Below are 19,545 nucleotides of genomic sequence, written 5' to 3'. Positions count from 1 at the left end.
AAAGGGGGAGTAATCCTTAGCAAGGTTGAAGATGAAGTAGTCCAATTTGTATAGTGTTTTGATAACGTAAACCACTAAGCGATAAGCGTATATAATTCCCTATGTAAAAAATCATTCTCTTCTGAAGTGGGTAAAGTATTCTTCGTTTTCTCTGCAGTTGTTGTGCAGTGTTGTAATACATTTCACTGGTGGGAAAAATAATCTACATTTATAGTGTTTTGAAACTTTCGTTGAAAGGTGCTGTATAAACATAAGTTGTTATCATGCTTCAGCTAGGTCAATGACTTAATGTTGCATAAGATTTTTATTTTCAGTTACAAAAGGCATCTGAATAATAATTATTTCTCAAGAATTTTAGCTAGAAATACCTTATCATGGTAAGACTTATACAAATCTTTTTATTTGAATGTATCAGATTTTAAGGTCAGGCTTGACAAAGCCCTGGCTGGGATGATTTAATTGGGGATTGGTCCTGCTTTTGAGCAGGGGGTTGGACTAGATGACCTCCTGAACGAGACTCTGATAGTGTGGCTGATGTGATTAGGCCCTATGATGGTGTCCCCTGAATAGATATGTGGACACAGTTGGCAACGGGCTTTGTTGCAAGGATAGGTTCCTGGGTTAGTGGTTCTGTTGTGTGGTGTGTGGTTGCTGGTGAGTATTTGCTTCAGGTTGTGGGGCTGTCTGTAAGCAAGGACTGGCCTGTCTCCCAAGATCTGTGAGCGTGATGAGTCGTCCTTCAGGATAGGTTGTAGATCCTTAGGTTTGAATAGAGACTGGGAGTGGATGGGTCATTACACAAAGTAAAACTATTTCCCCTTGTTTATTCCTTCCCCCTCCCCCCCCCCCCCACTGGTAATAGCTCACCTTAAGTGATCGCTCTCCTTACAGGGTGTATGGTAACACCCATTGTTTCATGTTCTCTATGTATATAACTCTCCCCACTGTATTTTCCACTGAATGCATCCGATGAAGTGAGCTGTAGCTCACGAAAGCTTATGCTCAAATAAATTTGTTAGTCTCTGAGGTGCCACAAGTCCTCCTTTTCTTTTTGCGAATACAGACTAACACGACTGCTACTCTGAAACCTGTCCTTAAATAACTTACACCTGTTTAGGGGGAAAGCATCTCATCAGAAATCATGCGGTGATTATGAAGGATGTAAAAGAGTACATTCAATGAAAAAAATATATTGTGTGCTAGTGGGTAGAGGGACATTTATCATAATTGGATGACATGTTAAAAGAATCCACTTTTGTGATATTCCAGGGATCTAAAAGTGCTTAGTTGAGTAAAATTAGCTCTCATGGTGCAAACTCAGCTTGCCCTTGCCTACACGGAGAGGTGGTCTACACTGAGAAAATACATCATATTAGAATATGACCTTGAGGAGCAGTGGTAAATAAATGCAATGATGAACACAACTTAGCACTCATTGTCAACAAGTATGGTTTTGTTTAACATTGTGTCAGTTGGTCTGGCTTAACTCTAGGGTATTCAGTATACCCAAGTTTTCCATTAAATGGATGTAAGGTAGAGACTATCTGCTATTGACAAATAAAACTTGGCACTATGTTAACTTTAGTAGCTGTAACACTTCTGGTAAAGCAAATTTAAAAATGATGGCTGCCTCTTTATCCTTCGTAGAAAGAAGAACCAATATTTTGTTTGGTCTTCAGCTGAGGCAGGAGAAGAGCCATGGAAATTGTCTGAGGGTAATTTGTTTGTTCAGTATATTACTGATGTGCCTTACGGTTAACTATGATCAGTTGTCAAGATGTTAAACATGGCATTTGGTGTCCACACTGTGTAGTAAGCCCTGTTCAACTTCTTGTTAGTGACCGTGACGCCTTAGGATGGTATTCTAGTGCAATGTAATTTCCTAGGGTAAGTAAGCCCTTACGTCTCGGCATTGATGCAGCTATACTGATTACTGAACATGGACTTTGAGTGGTTTCAGAGTAGCAGCCGTGTTAGTCTGTATTCGCAAAAAGAAAAGGAGTACTATTGGCACCTTAGAGACTAACCAATGTATTTGAGCATAAGCTTTCGTGAGCTACAGCTCACTTCAAATAATTTGGTTAGTCTCTAAGGTGCCACTAGTACTCCTTTTCTTTCTAGACTTTCTGAGTGAAGACCAGACCAGAATTTCTTTGCCTCAGTTTTTTCTTCTGTAAAGAAAACTCTTCTCTATCTTGCAAGGTGGTGTGAGGCTTAATTAAATGTTTGAGCAGCCTTACAATGAAAAGTGCTATATGTTTTCAGCGTTATTACTGGTTCACTATAACCAAAGTTGCAACTTAATGTATTGAATAAATATAGGTTTCAGAGTAGCAGTCATGTTAGTCTTCGATTCTATTTTGCAGTATATGGAGTTTCATTGTAAAGTCATAGAAGTTAGAGAAGGATGAGACCCATTAGCTTATATTATCCAATTCATTTCCCTTCCAATTCATCTTTCCAATGCAACATTTCCCTCTTGGTACTTTTCTAGAGCTTTGTCCAGTATAAATGTCCAAAGATTCTGCTACCTTTGGGGACTATTGCATCGTGAAGAAAACCTCCTGATACTTGGCTAAATTTTCTCTTTCTAAATTTTATCCTGTTACTTCTATTTACACTGTCCATGAGAGAGTGCAGAGCTTGATTGTGATGTGATATTGAAGACTCTCGAGGTACTTTAGGAAGCAGTGACTAAAAAACTGCATGTGTAGAGAGTGCATAGGTTGATACCATACACGTTAAGCAGTAGCTCAACACACAAGCTTGAATTTTCAGAATTGTTTTATTGGGGGGAAATATTGGTTCTAACAACAACATTTCTCTTTTTTTAAAAGTGTTTTGAATCTGTAACTCTGCCTTGCAGCTTCCTTTTAAATGCCATTATGAAATTTGTATTGAGGTCACCTGATCTACATATAGAGCAAACTGACAAAGCCAAGAAAGTTCTGTTTTGTTTTTGCCTTTCTCTTTAATCTTCCATGAACAGCAATTTGATTCTGGCATTCAGATTTGTCAGTAGACTGTAAGATAAAGTAGCATGCCCATGTTTGCTTGCTCGGTAAATTCAACTGTGAGAAGGCTTTTGACCTTTAGAGTGACAGCAGGAAGAATTACTGTTTTGACACAAGATACTCAAAGAGTGTTGCGCTGACGTCACTTGCTGCTTTGAGCATCATGCACCTGCTTTTCTGCCCACAAAACCTAGGGTACATCTTGGTGTAATGATCCCTTAAATCATCATAAGCAGCCAGAATATGATAGTGATGATCTTTCTGTTCCTGAAGTAAATAAGTGATCAAAAATGTGATGATTCAGGCAGCATAAAATTAGAAAACCTTAAAAAATACTGAGGGGAGAGGAAGATGCATTTTTTAAAACTGATAGGACTGTGTTTGTGTAAGGAATTAGTTCTGTAGCCTTAAACCCTTAGAACACTGGCTTAGTGCAAGGTATTTAACCCCTTGGGGCGTGTTTAACCAGCCAGCTTCCTTGGTTTCCAGTTAGCCTCTAGGGGGCACTGTATTGAGGAAGGAAGGATTCAGGGTGCTGGAAGATGGGTCTAAGATCGGACTATACTAAATTTGACCGGCTCCTCTTCCTCTTTGCTGAGAATTTCTCCTTCCTTTGCCACTTGTTCTCTAGCTTGCCTCCCTGACCCACTCAGTTGTTTGCTGCTGGTCACTGACCACTGCCATCAGTCCCCTAAGGCTGGACACCTATGGGGGAAATGAGATGCATTGGTCATCCAGCCCAGGAAAGAACTGACATGGAGCAAAGAGTCACTCCATGCAGGGAACAGGCCAGTAGCTCAGAGGTGGCCGACTGCTTTAAGGCAGGGGGTGGGGAGGTAGGAAGCAGAGAGAGAGAGGGAAGTTGAGGACTTAGAGGTAGGGAGAACAAGACAGAGTTTACTTTTCTGCTTAAAACTTTTCTGTTTATTACTCCTCTCATAGTAATAAATTGAGATGCCTCAATGCAAGGCCAATTTAAAGAAAATGAAAGTGTATTCCAGCTTGTAGACTTAATAATTAGTCACAATAACTTTAAAGCCAGGGAAACAGACATGTACAGTGAGATGTTTTGGGATATTTCTGATGATCCCCCACAAACGGATCCTTTGCTGTCATTACATGCCCTTTGCCTTTTTAACTGCCATGTATTCCATATCACCTCTCCCTTCTCACACACTTGTCTTGCCTTCTTTCAAGCTGCCTTCTGCACCTGGCATTCTGTGCTATCAAAGAGCACCAAGCACATACCCACTGTACTTCCAAATGCTATCTCAAAAGTTCCTACAGTCATACACAGTAAACCATGGTAGAAAAATTGGTATTTCTTAACATTATACTGAAAATTAGGGTGAGAGAGAGAATGGAGGGGGCAGAGGACAGAACTTTTCTGTGGGTGTCCCAGTCTAATCTGTTTAGACTGTAAGCTCTGAGGCATGGACTGAGGTGTTTAGTGTCTTGTACCGTAGTAGAGACAGCAGCTGAGATACAATGAATTATTTGAAATTGCTTTGTGATCACATTATTATTACGGATGGGGGGAATGACCCATATTCTGGGCCGCTTTTGGTCTATGATTTTGTGGCTGTGGAATTATCTCAGTCCGTATAATCATCTCCTCACTGCATAATGGAGCCACCCTTGCCTCCACTTCTCTTCCCCCCCCCCCCCCCAAAAAAAAAATTAAAATCCCTACATCAATTCTAAAATGTATTGTGATGGGTTGTCACCCCCAAGGTCCAGTCTGGGAGCTGTGGGAACCACTGTGGGCTCTAACCCTCCAGTTGTGCTGGCCCTTTTCTCTCACTGGTGGAGATTCAGACAGCCTCACCATGCCCTTTTATCGTAAGTATGTAAGAATGGCCATACTGGGTCAGACTAAAGGTCCACCTAGCCCAGTATCCTGTCTTCCGACAGTGGCCAATGCCAGATGCCCCAGAGGGAATGAACTGAACAGGTGGTCATCAAATGATCCATCTCCTGTCGCCCATTCCCAGCTTCTGGCAAAAAATCAACACAACAGCAGGTGGCGCCACACACCCAACTGAGCTACCTCAGGTTTCAGAGTATCAGCAGTGTTAGTCTATATTCGCAGAAAGAAAAGGAGGACTTGTGGCACCTGAGAGACTAACAAATTTATTTGAGTATAAGCGTTCGTGAGCTACAGCTCACTTCATCGGATGCATGCAGTGGAAAATACAGTGGGACGATTTATATACATAGAGAATGTGAAACAATGGGTGTTACCATACACCCTGTAAGGAGAGTAATCAGGTAAGGTGAGCTATTACCAGTAGGAGAGCCGGGGGGGGGGGGGGGGGGGGAGGAACCTTTTGTAGTGATAATCAAGGTGGGCCAGTTCCAGCAGTTGACAAGAACGTCTGAGGAACAGTGGGAGGTGTCGGGGGGGGGGGGGGGGAATAAACATGGGGAAATAGTTTTACTTGTGTAATGACCCATCCACTCCCAGTCTCTATTCAAACCTAAGTTAATTGTATCCAGTAAATTAATTCCAATTCAGCAGTCTCTCATTGGAGTCTGTTTTTGAAGTTTTTTGTTGAAGAATTGCAACTTTTAGGTCTGTAATCGAGGTGACCAAAGAGATCGAAGTGTTCTCCAATTGATTTTTGAATGTAATAATTCTTGACGTCTGATTTGTGTCCATTTATTCTTTTACGTAGAGACTGTCCAGTTTGACCAATGTACATGGCAGAGGGGCATTGCTGGCACATGATGGCATATATCACATTGGTAGATGTGCAGGTAAACGAGCCTCTGATAGTGTGGCTGATATGATTAGGCCCTATGGTGGTGTCCCCTGAATAGATATGTGGACAGAGTTGGCAACGGGCTTTGTTGCAAGGATAGGTTCCTGGGTTAGTGGTTCTGTTGTGTGGTGTGTGGTTGCTGGTGAGTATTTGCTTCAGGTTGTGGGGCTGTCTGTAAGCAAGGACTGGCCTGTCTCCCAAGACCTGTGAGAGTGATGGGTCGTCCTTCAGGATAGGTTGTAGATCCTTAGAATCATAGAATATCAGGGTTGGAAGGGACCTCAGGAGGTCATCTAGTCCAACCCCCTGCTCAAAGCAGGACCAATCCCCAATTAAATCATCCCAGCCAGGGCTTTGTCAAGCCTGACCATAAAAACTTCTAAGGAAGGAGATTCCACCACCTCCCTAGGTAACGCATTCCAGTGTTTCACCACCCTCCTAGTGAAAAAGTTTTTCCTAATATCCAACCTAAACCTCCCCCACTGCAACTTGAGACCATTACTCCTTGTCCTGTCCTCTTCTACCACTGAGAATAGTCTAGAACCATCCTCTCTGGAACCCCCTTTCAGGTAGTTGAAAGCAGCTATCAAATCCCCCCTCATTCTTCTCTTCTACAGACTAAACAATCCCAGTTCCCTCAGCCTCTCCTCATAAGTCATGTGTTCCAGACCCCTAATCATTTTTGTTGCCCTTCGCTGGACTCTCTCCAATTTATCCACATCCTTCTTGTAGTGTGGGGCCCAAGACTGGACACAGTACTCCAGATGAGGCCTCACCAATGTCGAATAGAGGGGGACGATCACGTCCCTCGATCTGCTGGCTATGCCCCTACTTATACATCCCAAAATGCCATTGGCCTTCTTGGCAACAAGGGCACACTGCTGACTCATATCCAGCTTCTCGTCCACTGTCACCCCTAGGTCCTTTTCCGCAGAACTGCCGCCTAGCCATTCGGTCCCTAGTCTGTAGCTGTGCATTGGGTTCTTCCGTCTTAAGTGCAGGACCCTGCACTTATCCTTATTGAACCTCATCAGATTTCTTTTGGCCCAATTCTCCAATTTGTCTAGGTCCCTCTGTATCCTATCCCTGCCCTCCAGCGTATCTACCACTCCTCCCAGTTTAGTATCATCCGCAAATTTGCCGAGAGTGCAAACCACACCATCCTCCAGATCATTTATGAAGATATTGAACAAAACCGGCCCCAGGACCGACCCCTGGGGCACTCCACTTGACACTGGCTGCCAACTAGACATGGAGCCATTGATCACTACCCGTTGAGCCCGACAATCTAGACAACTTTCTACCCACCTTATAGTGCATTCATCCAGCCCATACTTCTTTAACTTGCTGACAAGAATACTGTGGGAGACCGTGTCAAAAGCTTTGCTAAAGTCAAGAAACAATACATCCACTGCTTTCCCTTCATCCACAGAACCAGTAATCTCATCATAGAAGGCGATTAGATTAGTCAAGCATGACCTTCCCTTGGTGAATCCATGCTGACTGTTCCTGATCACTTTCCTCTCATGTAAGTGCTTAGGTTTGAATAGAGACTTGGAGTGGATTGGTCATTACACAAAGTAAAACTATTTCCCCATGTATATTCACCCACCCCCGTTCCTCAGACGTTGTCAACTGCTGGAAATGGCCCACGGTGATTATCACTACAAAATGTTGTCCCCTCCCCCACCCCTCTGCTGGTAATAGCTCACCTTACCTGATCACTCTCCTTACAGTGTGTATGGTAACACCCATTGTTTCATGTTCTCTATGTATATAAATCTCCCCACTGTATTTTCCACTGAATGCATCCGATGAAGTGAGCTGTAGCTCACGAAAGCTTATGCTCAAATAAATTTGTTAGTCTCTAAGGTGCCACAAGTCCTCCTTTTCTTTGAGCTACCTCAGTTCTTTACCTAAGCCACTCAAAGACAGACAACCAGTTTCCCAGCTCCCCAGGCTTGCACCCCCTGCTATAGTATAAACCCAGAATTATATTGTCTTACACTGCACAGGAATCTATACAATGTAAGCTCATTAATATAGGTTTCAGAGGAACAGCCGTGTTAGTCTGTATTCGCAAAAAGAAAAGGAGTACTTGTGGCACCTTAGAGACTAACCAATTTATTTGAGCATGAGCTTTCGTGAGCTACAGCTCACTTCATCATTGTGGCACCTTAGAGACTAACCAATTTATTTGAGCATGAGCTTTCGTGAGCTACAGCTCACTTCATCATGATGAAGTGAGCTGTAGCTCACGAAAGCTCATGCTCAAATAAATTGGTTAGTCTCTAAGGTGCCACAAGTACTCCTTTTCTCATTAATATAGTTCACCTTCCTCTCTCTGTGAGAAAGATATGCACAACAAGCTTGTGTTAACCAAGCTGAGATTTTTCCCAGACACTTCACTCAAAATACACTGGTTAAAATAAAGCGTAAAACAAGTTTATTAACGACAGAAAGATAGATTTTAAGTGATAAGTGATAGCAAACAGATCAAAGCAGATTATCTAGCAAATAAACAAAACCACAAACTAAGTCTAAAATACTAGATAGGATTTGAATCAGTAATCTCTCACCCTGACTGATGATACAGTGTGTTCTTAATGGTTTTTTTTTTTTCCAGGTGGATTTTTATAATTTAATACTTTGGAAATGCCAGAGATCTGCTTACCTATCATATTAGATGGGAGATATTACCTGTATCAAAATGGGTGTGTGTTTTTAAAAGGCCTCTGCTGGTCTACTGTATAAATAAGTAACTTTTGTAAAATGCTGTTTTGCTTCTTGTGATATAAAACATCCATATCTGCTTTTGTTGATAATTAATGAAAAATAATGTATAGGTGCAAAGTTTTTTTCATACTGGGTAAACTGACCATTGGCATATAAAACAAGCAAATGTGCCAGAGAATCAAACGCTTACTGCTACAGAATATAACAGTGCTTGACATAGTAATCGATGTTAACGCTAGCACATTCTGTGGGCTTTGGTTATTTTATGCTATTACAGTAGAGGTTTAGAGGTCCCATTTCTTATACAAAGGGATCAAATAAGCAAATAAGTCTAAAAACCAACATCATAAAAGTTAGAGATGGAAAAGATCTACTAGGTCACTTGGCCCTTTCTGCTTTAAATACAAGTAGAGAGACAACTAACCAAGATAGCACTCTTTGGCCAGATATGTTCTGATTGAGTGGGGAAGGGAAACCACCTGTCTAGTAAATCCATCTAAAAAAATATGTGATTTGGTACTACTTTTTATAAACTCACCATTGTGCAAGTCCAAGGAGTTGCCTTTACTCATGGTGAAGTCTACACGGCAGGTGGGAGGTGTGATTCGCAGCCCGGGTAGACAGACTTGTGGTAGCTCAGCTAGAGCTAGTGCACTAAAAATAGCAGTGTGGACATTGCAGCGCTGGCGGTGACTCATGCTAGCTGCCCGAGCTCCCACCCAGGTAGCTAGTCTGAACTCCTGTCAGTGGCATAACGTCCATGCTGCTGTTTTTAGCACATTGGTTTGAGCTGAGCTAGCACAAGTCTGTCTACCTATGCTGGGAATCCACTTCCCAGTTGCTGTGGAAACATCGCCTCAGTGGCTCTCTTCCCATTAAGTCAATATTGGGGTAACTGGACTGATGTAGCCGCTGCCTCTATTTAATGTTTATAATTTATTTACAGTAGCTACTTTGATGTACTAGGTACTTTCCAAACACTTAAGGGATGGTCCCAACTTTACAGAGCTCATAGTCTAAGGGCAGACAGGGATTAGGGAAAGGGGAATAAATGGTAATTTACATACAAGTCAGCTCAGTTCACTAAGTGGTGTGGCAGAAGTGGATATTTAAAAAGGATTCAGATGTGGATTGTACAGGGTCTTTGTAGATGAGCTATGGGAATTCATACCATGGGGCTTCCTGGAAGTGATTATATGAGAAGCTGGCAAATGGGTGGACAAGGCTGGGGAGTATTGGAGCAGAGGTGGTGGGGGAAACATGAAGCTTAACAATGGAGGACAAGTAGGAGAAGTCAAAATATATAGCACTTTGAACTTGGTGACAAAAAGCTTAAATTTGATGCAAGAGTGGACTGGTACCACTAGAAGGATTCAGACGGGGCTGATCATGTGGTCAAATCAACAGTCAAGGAAGATGACTTTTTGAATTAGGTGTACAGTCTGGGTCCACTTGTGATCATTGACAATCCCATGGCACTTTTACAATTGTAAGAGCTTTAGCTCTGCTGTTTGAGCCAAATTCCAATTTGAGTAATTATACTCTTGTCTAACTAAAAGAAAAGGAGTACTTGTGGCACCTTAGAGACTAACAAATTTATTTGAGCATGAGCTTTCGTAAGCTACAGCTCACTTCAACTAAGTTCCCCCTGTAGTTGTAGTAGCTATTGTTTACTTTCCTTTTCAAAAATGTATTGTGGTGGTGGTGGTGTGCTCTGTCAAGCCAGAGTGTCTCCAGAAGTGGGTGCATATTAGTTTTGGGTGAGTGATCTGATCCTTTGTGCAATTTTTAGAGCATTTTGAAATCATTCAAAGTGAAGACTGTATCAATAGAAGTTTAAATATTGTTTGTCAAACTTGGTATTTTCTTGTAATTTAGATCCTAAAACAGAGACATAGATGCTATTTTTTTGAAGATTAGTGGGATCTTGACTGTCCTTTGTTGCTCAGTAAAGCAAAGCATCAGCCTACTATAGAGACTGATCTGGTAAAGTGCTGAGCCCTTTCACTGGGAATTGAGGGGGCTTGGCATTTAGCTGGATTGGATCTTTGACCAGGATATTGAAGCTGCATTGACAATTGGGCATGCTGGGTGGGTAGGTAGATTGATTTATGAGTACTTTTCTAGCTCTACTTTCTAAGATTCTAAACATCTAATTTCTGAAATTCCATCATCTATATAATTGGATGTCTGTATAAAGAATCATAATGTGATCTTCCATACCAACTTCTTTGAAATGTGTATTATTTCTTTTTGATTCACCTACTTCAGTCACTAGCATTGCTGGATTATGTAATTTTTTTTACCATAATTGGCATTTTTTAGCCTTGCAAGCTATGCCAGATGGCAGGGCAGTTGGATTAGTAAGGGGTTGCTTAGCAAGCCATGACTATTGCATTATTACCACATCATCATGATATTTTTACTCTTAACAGAAATTCAGGACAGTCGCTTCTCTCCCTGTCTCCCACTACTGATGACATATTCAGTGCAAGGTCAGAAGTTTTTGGATGATACCCTGTTTCAGCAAACTGAGCTGGATTTTGCTCCTCTAAGGTGGGATGAAGTTCCTGTGTGTTGTTTGAATTCTCTGCATTATATGTTCTCTATGTGCCTGTGATTCAAAGAATTTCCAGATACAGTAGAATCTACTTATTAGCAACCCCTCTGTTGCTAGCAAAAAGATACCATTGTCTGGGGATTGCTAATAAGTGGAAGGCAGGTTTGCGAGGTTGCAGCTAGGGAAGGAAGTGCTGGGCTGTGCCATCCCTGCCTGCTAGCCGGGCAGTGGCAGGGTAAGGGGCTTCAGCCCAGATGTTAGGGCTTTCTACAGTACGTGGGGGTGCTAGGGGCCCCACGAAGCAGGGTGCCATTTCAGATTTTGGTGGGGGGGGGCATTTTAACCGTGATTCCAGGGGCTACTTAGGCACCTGAAAACTCTCATTTTTTTTTGCAGATAATAACTTAAAAATTATTATCTGACAGGAGAACTGTATCTAATTCCTATATAAAGAAAATTAAATAAATATTAGACTCTAAAACTAACATGTTCTGACGTCTTGTCAACTCACTTAAGGGACATTGGTTAGGTTTAAAATTTTAATATATATTCTTACTTTGTTACTAACTCTTGAATACAACAATTATAGAAAAATCTAGCTTACTTTCTATTACTTTTTTGAAGTTCACCAAGCTTGGAATAGATCATTTAACTTTTGGAAACATCCTACTAGGGCAGGGCCCCGTGAGTTTAAACTGCACCTGCCTGGGGCTCTAGGGGTGTTACGCTACTATAAATAATATACTAGAAACTGACTTTAAACAGGAGTGAAGCTGATACTTTCACATTAACACTATTGCCAATCCCAAATGTTCAAAAATTATGAATCAGGCTCACCAAAAATCATGTGATTAGCTTTAAAATCATCATATCATGTAAAAATAATAGATTTGGTATTATTTTTATTTGCCTTCTGCTTTTTGAGCCTTTTGAGTGCACTGAGATCATATTTTGAAGCTTTCTCCACAGCCACGAGGGCTAGAAACTTCATTTTTCTTTAAGAATTGATGGCTGAAATCATCACATATCCACTCGACTCCAGGAGCTGAGGCTTCAAGGAAAATAATAATTATCATGGAACTCATAACAAAATCATGAGAGCTGGCAGCACTGCTTTCACTTCTGTTTAAAGGTTAGTTACTTTCCAGAAGGCTCTTAAACACAACACTATAGTGATTTAGTTGCAGTTCTCACAGGAGAATATTTAAAACCAAACCCTAAGAAAATTCCACGTTTTAAAGTTGAGAAAAAAATTGAGACCCCTGAGGTATGTCAGGGACACTGCAGGCAGGAAAGGAAAATAAATAGGCACAGGTGCTCTGGGCAGCTCTTCCTCTTGAAAAAAAAGTTGGATGGTCAAATCTTCTAGTCCTTAATCAAGTAAAATTTCAATTGCCATCAGCGCCACCACTCGTAGATGTTAACATCACAGTGAACATATGATAACATGGTCAATAACTATACACTTCGTAATTAAATATCTGAGCAATCTTATCCAGAGTTACACATCCTATACGCATTTACTCAGAGACTACATTTTCTGGCATATTCTGTACAGTGCTGAGCACACAGATGGTGCCCAGTGAATAATACAAATAATGACAATAATCGTCGACTTTATGGACTCCGTGGATGCAATTTCTGTTTTTTGTTCTGGAATTGGCCTGGATACAGCTGAAACCCTAAGAATTTGAGGCATAAACACATCTGATACTCATACGACACTTTCTCATTCCTTTCTTTTCTCGAACTTAGAACAAAAAACGACAAAACAAAATACTTTTCAGTTAAAATCTAAAATTGCACAGCAGGCATTGCTCTACAACCCAGCATGGGACAGAACCTGCCCCCCCTTGGCAGGTAAGTGCTCTCCTTTCATCTGACTCTCATTCTCTCTTTTCTTCATCCTTCCTGACCGCTGTGCTACTTTTCATACTTGTCAACCATGACATCCTTCCCAATTGCTGGAGTCTCGGAGAACTGTCCTCCTTGGTTTCGCTCCCATCTATCAGAGTCCTCTTTTTTGCAGCATGAAGCCAAGAGATAGGCTGGTCAGTGGATAGGGAGTTAGCCCTGAGAGACCTGGGTTCTACTCCCCCAATGGAGTTCCTGTATGACCTCAGGCCAGTGCCTTATGCACAGAGTTTCAAAGATTTTTAGGAACCCAAAGATGCATCTAGTGGGTTTACAAAGCACCAAGCCTCCTAGGTGCTTTTGAAAATCCCACTAGGTGCCTAAATACCTTTGAAAATCTGGCCTTTAGTCTCTCTGTGCCTCGGTGCCCCATCTGTGCAATGGGAATAACAGCACTGCTCTACCTCACTGAGGGGCTGTGATGTGAGGCTCTCAGATATTATAGTGATGGGGCCACATAAGTACCATAGGTAGAGTGGAAACTTCTCTATACCACTGCTAGCCCTTCCCTGGGTTTTGGCCCCTTCTTTTCACCTACGCCCCTCACATCTCCCTCTTTTCTAAATGTAAACTTGGCTCAGAGGGCTTGGCTGTATTTCTTCTGAGTCCCCTGCAGACTCAGGGGGTGGGGGGATTTCTTCAGCATCCCCCATCCCCTGCAGTGGGATTCCTGTTTTACAGGTTCATCTGAAGACTTCCAGATCTTTAATTTAATTACCAGCCCTTTCTTATCTTAATCACCCTGCCTCTGTTTGGCTTCCTGCCCCAGGGGCACAGGCTGGGAGAAGCACCTCTCTGCAGAACTCACATTCCACACTAATGCTGTGCAGTTAAGAGCTCTGCCTGGGAGCATACCTCCTGTACGAAACTCAGAGGGGGGCAGGAGCACCCCCTTGTTCCCACCTAAATGGCGCCCCTATCATGGAGCTACCTGGTACCTCTCCCTGGACTCTCCAGGGGTCGGGAGTCAGCTCGACACAGTGCTTCCTTCCCTGTGTAAAGTCCTCCCGCAGGGTGGAACCTGGAGAGGGCAGGGAGAGATACTGTGCAATTGTGCAAGTGAGCTGTAGCTCACGAAAGCTCATGCTCAAATAAATTGGTTAGTCTCTAAGGTGCCACAAGTACTCCTTTTCTTTTTGCGAATACAGACTAACACGGCTGTTACTCTGAAACCTGTGCAATTCTGACACCTGGGCTGCAACCCCACTCCCACCATTGCCTTGCCCACAGTGTCTCCTTGCAGCCCACAGCTCCTTACCTCCTATGTGGTCCTTTGTACAGGCAGGTTTGCAGGGCTGCAGCACCAGAAGGAAGCTCCAGGAGTTGCTGAGCACTGGCCGCAGGCAAGTTTGCGGGACTGCAGGCAAGGGAGGCACATCCCAGTACTTCTTTTGCTGGGTGCAGCCTTGCAAATCTGCCTGTAGTTGGGGCCTTTCTTCCACAAGATGTACTTAATAAACGCATGCTGTTGCCAATATCCGAATCCATTAACATTAAAGTCATTGGGACAGGACTAGTTGTTAGTATCCAGGTTGCTATTAAGTAGAATCTGCTGCAGATAGTTTGTATTAATGGCACAATGAATTAAAGTGATCACATTAGTAGATGGACAGGACAGAAACTGGATAAAATCTGATTAGATATCCTTGAGTTCTGTTTGGGGAAAAGCCTGTCCGTTTTACTGGTCCTTCCATTTTCTCCTCATTTTAACCCCTTTCTTGAGGATGACTGGCCAAAACCCCTTTTGAGTCATTCTGTGTCTCCTTAATCATTTGAGAGAAATCACAGTTGAATGGCATGAGGCACTCTCTCGTTCCCCAGGGCCCTGTCTGATATTCCAGCCCCATGGACGCTAATATGGATTGATCAATCTTTATGAGTAGAGCTGGTTGTGAATTTTTCAATAAGACATTTTTTGTCAGAAAATGTTAATTCTTGAAAATTGACATTGGGAATATTTCTTGGGTCCAGGATGTGATTTCTGGTGAGTGTGTGAGACCTTAGTTCCTTAAAAAGAAAAGGAGTACTTGTGGCACCTTAGAGGTGTAGCTCACGAAAGCTCATGCTCAAATAAATTGGTTAGTCTCTAAGGTGCCACAAGTCCTCCTTTTCTTTTTGCGAATACAGACTAACACGGCTGTTACTCTGAAACCTGTCATTATGCAAGGCACTTAGTTCCTTAGTAACCTAGTGACTAGGGCACTCACCTGGGTTGTGAGAGATCCAGATTCAAATCTCTCCTCTACCTGAGTTCCATGCATGGATTTGAACCTGGGTCTCCCGCATCCCAGGTGAGTGCCCTGGCCACTAGGCTACTGGCTATGCTGGAGTGGAGATGTCTTTCATGTTTTTTTTATTAAAGTGTAGAAAGGTCTTGTTCTTGTTCTAATGTGAAACAAAACATTTTGAAACTTCGAATTTTTTTCTAAAACTGAATGAATGGTTTTTGGCTAGCTCTACTTTTGAGCAGTTATGATTGTGTTGTAGGGATGAGGTCTTAATTCTCTTTTCACTAAGGCCAGTTTACATTGTTCTGGCTATACAAAGGGGCCTTAAAATTTTAGCCTATTGCATTTTACATTTCACTAAAACTCTTGTCCTAGAGAGTCTTTGTTCAGAAGGAAAACAAATGATTCTTCTTGTGTGATGTTGGTAAGGAGTGTACTCTGTTTTAAAAAAATGTGCGTTTCAAGACATAGATGCATGCAGTCTCCTTGCAATGTTGTCAGTATTTAGGTTACATGACACAAGAATCCAGGCATGAGGAAGGAAAAAAGTATGTTGTATCCCAGTGCCAAGTGTCACTGTTTCATTACTGGTTAATAACATGTGATTTAAGACTTCGTGGATTCAGCTGGAATTGATCTTCCAATGAATGTTGAAGAACTATTGTATGCACCGTGGAGTGAAGCTCATAGAAGAATGATTATCAAAAGCAAATAAGGCATTTAATAATTCAGGGTGAAGACAAAAATGTAAGAAATCTGTGGCAGTCTCCTAACTATTGCAACCCCTGGTGTTCATTTCAGGCCTGGCCTATTTTATATCCTCGTTGAAAAATATTTGAAGTCCTAACTTGGAAGATTTTTAAAACGAATACTGTGTAGGGTATTCATTTCTAAACAATATATAGTTGTCACATTTTTTAACTATTAACAAAAATGAGACCTATGAATACAAAGAGAGTTAGAGGGTCCTAACTGGTGGAAAACACTGACATGCTCATTAGAACCATAGTAGTTATATTTCCAAACCATTATTTATAGGGATATAGTAATCATTTTTTTAATGTAAATTATCCTGTTTTTAAGGATTTAAAATATCTGCTTGAACTATTTGGGTAGTACCTTCAGATGTATGTGTTGCTAAATCCTAGTTGTTTGCTCTCATGTAGAAGTCCTATCTTTAAGCTTGTTTCTTTTAGGCGGAAAATAAGCTTGTTTCTTTTAGGCAGAAAATGTTGGTGTTGAAAATAAATGTTACCAGAGAAACATTTTCTTTTTCTTTTCTTTTCTCTTCCAGGGGAACCTCTGATGTTTCTGATGCTTCTGAGCAGCATTCAAAGCCTTTGCAGATCAGTGAAGCTGTGCAGCTGGCAGCCACTGAAATACCTTCAGACTTAGTCAGTGGCTGCTTGACCCTGTCCGAGCATCCACTTGCAGTCAGCACTGTAGAACCTTGTGATGTCAGCTGCACCAGCTATTTGTCTCAGCACCCCATTTGTCTTTCTGGACAGATACCTGTGGAGAGGAAGGAGAAGGCTGAAGATCAAAATTGTAAACTTGGTATTAACAAGTCTTTCATCCCCAATAGAGATGAAAATTTAACAGACCCAAATAGAAAAATGCTGCTAAACGAGCCAGAAACAGTACAGCCTCCAGAAGTATTTGCTGCAAAGGAAGCCACTAGTGGTTTTGTAAATAATAACTTCTTTTTAGACAGCAATGTGCCAGCTCCTCTCCTCCTTGAGCTTCTGGAAAAAGAAGTAGGATTATCGAGCCATGGTGGGTTCTCATCTTCAGAAAGCTCTTCATGCAAGAGCATATCGGCTAGGGACCCAGGGAAAAACAAAACAATGCAGCGAGTAGGAAATATTGAGCTTTCTGACAGGGAGTCAAAAGTGTTTGTAAGAGAATCACATCAGAAGCTGGAAGAAGAAAAGTGTGTTCCTGAGCTTGACTCCTCCAGTATGTTTTCTGATGTTTTGAGGAGAGAACCTTTTAAAAATTCCAATGCCCCAGATGTGTTTTCTGCAAAGCCTTCAGAAATGTTCATGTTGTCCAAGGGACATAGTTCAGATCTGAATGACTCTGGCAGATTGTGGTTCTCTGGTGTTACTATGGAGCCCCTGGGAACCATTCTAGATGAGCAGCAAAAACAACTGTTTTCTAAAATGTCTGGGAAACAGGAAGAGGAGCCTCTCTCTGCTATGTCCAAAACTAGTGTCAAGAACAGCGCATCTGACCAGCCAGTCACAGCTAGTGTAGAATCTGGTGGAACATGCAGTGAGAAGAATACTGTTGTGGAAATCCCGTCTGGAATTAACAGAAGTGAATTAACTCTTTCAGACTTCACCATAGAAAGGGGACATAAAAATACAGGCATTTCACCTTTATTTAATCTTCCTGTAGATGATGGTTCATTCTTTGGACATTTAGCTCAACCAATCTATCAGTCCACCCCGGGGATATTTGTAAGCAGAAGTGAGAAGCAGGAAGTACCTGGTAAGCCCCTTCCTATCAAATCAAATCTTCAGGCTTCTCTTATTTGTTTAAATGAACAAACTTCTAGGAACTCATCTACAAATACACTTGTTTCTTCTGCTGAGAAGCATCATGCATTCCAGAGTGGACAGGAAATAAACAGTGAAAGTTGTGAGTCCTTAAGAACAGTGTATCCTCGTACTGGAAGAATCCAGTCTCTCCCTACCCTTAATTTCATGGAAAAGGTAGGAGCTTGGAACGTGAACCAGCCAATGGAGAAGATACCTGATGCTTTGGCTTTATGTGGCTTGAGTGGAGTTTCTCCAAGGAAGAAAGCCTACAGTGCAATTGTTGATTCCTTAAATCATATTTTATCAAAGCAGAGCAGCAGCAGTGGTAACCTCAAGAGTGGTTTAGCCGCACCCTTTGGCGGGACGGGTTCAATGACCAGTTTGCATTCCTGTGATAAGTCAGCACATGCTTCACCACTTATCAGGTCTCAGTCTGACAACTCAGTACATGTTATCAGCAGAGAGGCTTCACAGATTGAAGTTGTTCAAGCAACAAACCCAGATGAAGTTGTTCAGCCTACAGAAGACAAGAGCAGAGTTTCTGGAATGCCTGAAATTAGAGAAAGTGGTGCTCAGTTAGGAGACTCCACAACCCCACAGTTTACAGCTGTTCTTGTCACTACTGGGTCCGGTGGTGGTGGTGATGACGACAATAATAGCATAGGACAAAATTCAGATCAAAATGTCTTCATTTCCAGTGAAAGGGTTGCTCAACTTCTCAGAGAGGAGGAATGCTATCCAAGTGGTGAGCAAGAGAAACACAATGGTCTTGAAAATAATACCAGACAGTCACATGGTCCAGAACTCTCTACTAGCCAGATTGGTATGGATCATTTCAATGACATTTCTCCAGATAGTTTAAACCTCCTGGCTAGTTCACAGGCAAGTAGCCATGTTGACTTGACCTCTGCAAGCTCTTCTTCAGTAGTTGCCAGGGATTTTTTCACCAGTTTAGAAGGGGATAACGTCATTCCTTTCTTGGCTCCTACTTTGAAAACTCCAGATAAAAAAGACATAAATATTGAAGAAAGAATACCGGTAAGATATTGCTTGTAATTTTGCCACTTTTCTTTAGGTTTAGTCATAGGAAGACTGAGCGGCCTCAACTTGTGTTAAAAGAAATAGGAGTTGAAGGTGATTGAACATCACAAGAAAGAGTCCATTGTATGGAGAGACTGGTGTAGTTATAGAAGCTTTTAATATCCCATGTGTGGTAAGAATATTTGGTGCTACAGCTACAGACTTCTTCAGCTTAGATGTTAGCTAATATGATTTAGTTTCTAAATAAGGTAACTGAGCCAAGTAATTTTAAAGGACTCCTTCACTGAAGATAACTTTAAAATATATACAACTAAAATCTTCTAAACCCACTTTCTCCTACAGTGTTTTCTTACACTCTTTCTGCAGTCAGGGTAAAATTTATTACTGACTAACATGGCCATGGCACCACTGAAATGGAGTTGTGCCTGTTTATGGCAGTAGTGAATTTGTCCCATAATGTTGAATCAGTATTTTAAGTACTCATTGTTGATCTGGAAGTAATACACTTCTAGGGTATATTTCAACAAGACAGTGGAAATGCCTGGGCAATGGGTTTAGGGAGGATGATCCATGTGTAGAGGGTAGCATGGAGGCAGGAGTGGGAAAAGGATATATATGGCGTATTAAGGCTGGTGACAGTGGCTGAATGTAGAAGGTAAGAATAAAAGCAAAAGGAGACAAGGTCAGTGATATAGGTTGGGGTTGAGTGAAGCAGAGCCTTGAAATAAAGGACAAGGTGCT

The 19,545-nt window shown here is 41.8% G+C and overlaps 1 protein-coding gene across 3 annotated transcripts in view; it reads left to right on the top strand.

The window, feature by feature from the left end:
* Positions 1-19,545, top strand: part of ALMS1 (ALMS1 centrosome and basal body associated protein) — a 138,945-nt gene that overhangs the window by 38,383 nt on the left and 81,017 nt on the right. For all 3 annotated transcript variants that reach the window (XM_048846406.2, XM_075128150.1, XM_048846404.2), the window contains exons 4-5: positions 10,951-11,071; positions 16,512-18,801. In XM_048846406.2, the coding sequence (XP_048702363.2) occupies positions 10,951-11,071; positions 16,512-18,801 (2,411 nt within the window). The remainder of the gene's footprint in view (positions 1-10,950; positions 11,072-16,511; positions 18,802-19,545) is intronic.

This window comes from Caretta caretta, chromosome 4 (assembly GCF_965140235.1).
Source record: "Caretta caretta isolate rCarCar2 chromosome 4, rCarCar1.hap1, whole genome shotgun sequence".
Lineage (NCBI taxonomy): Eukaryota > Metazoa > Chordata > Testudines > Cheloniidae > Caretta > Caretta caretta.
Note: the sequence above shows the minus strand (reverse complement) of the source record. Positions and strands in the feature narration are given on the sequence as shown.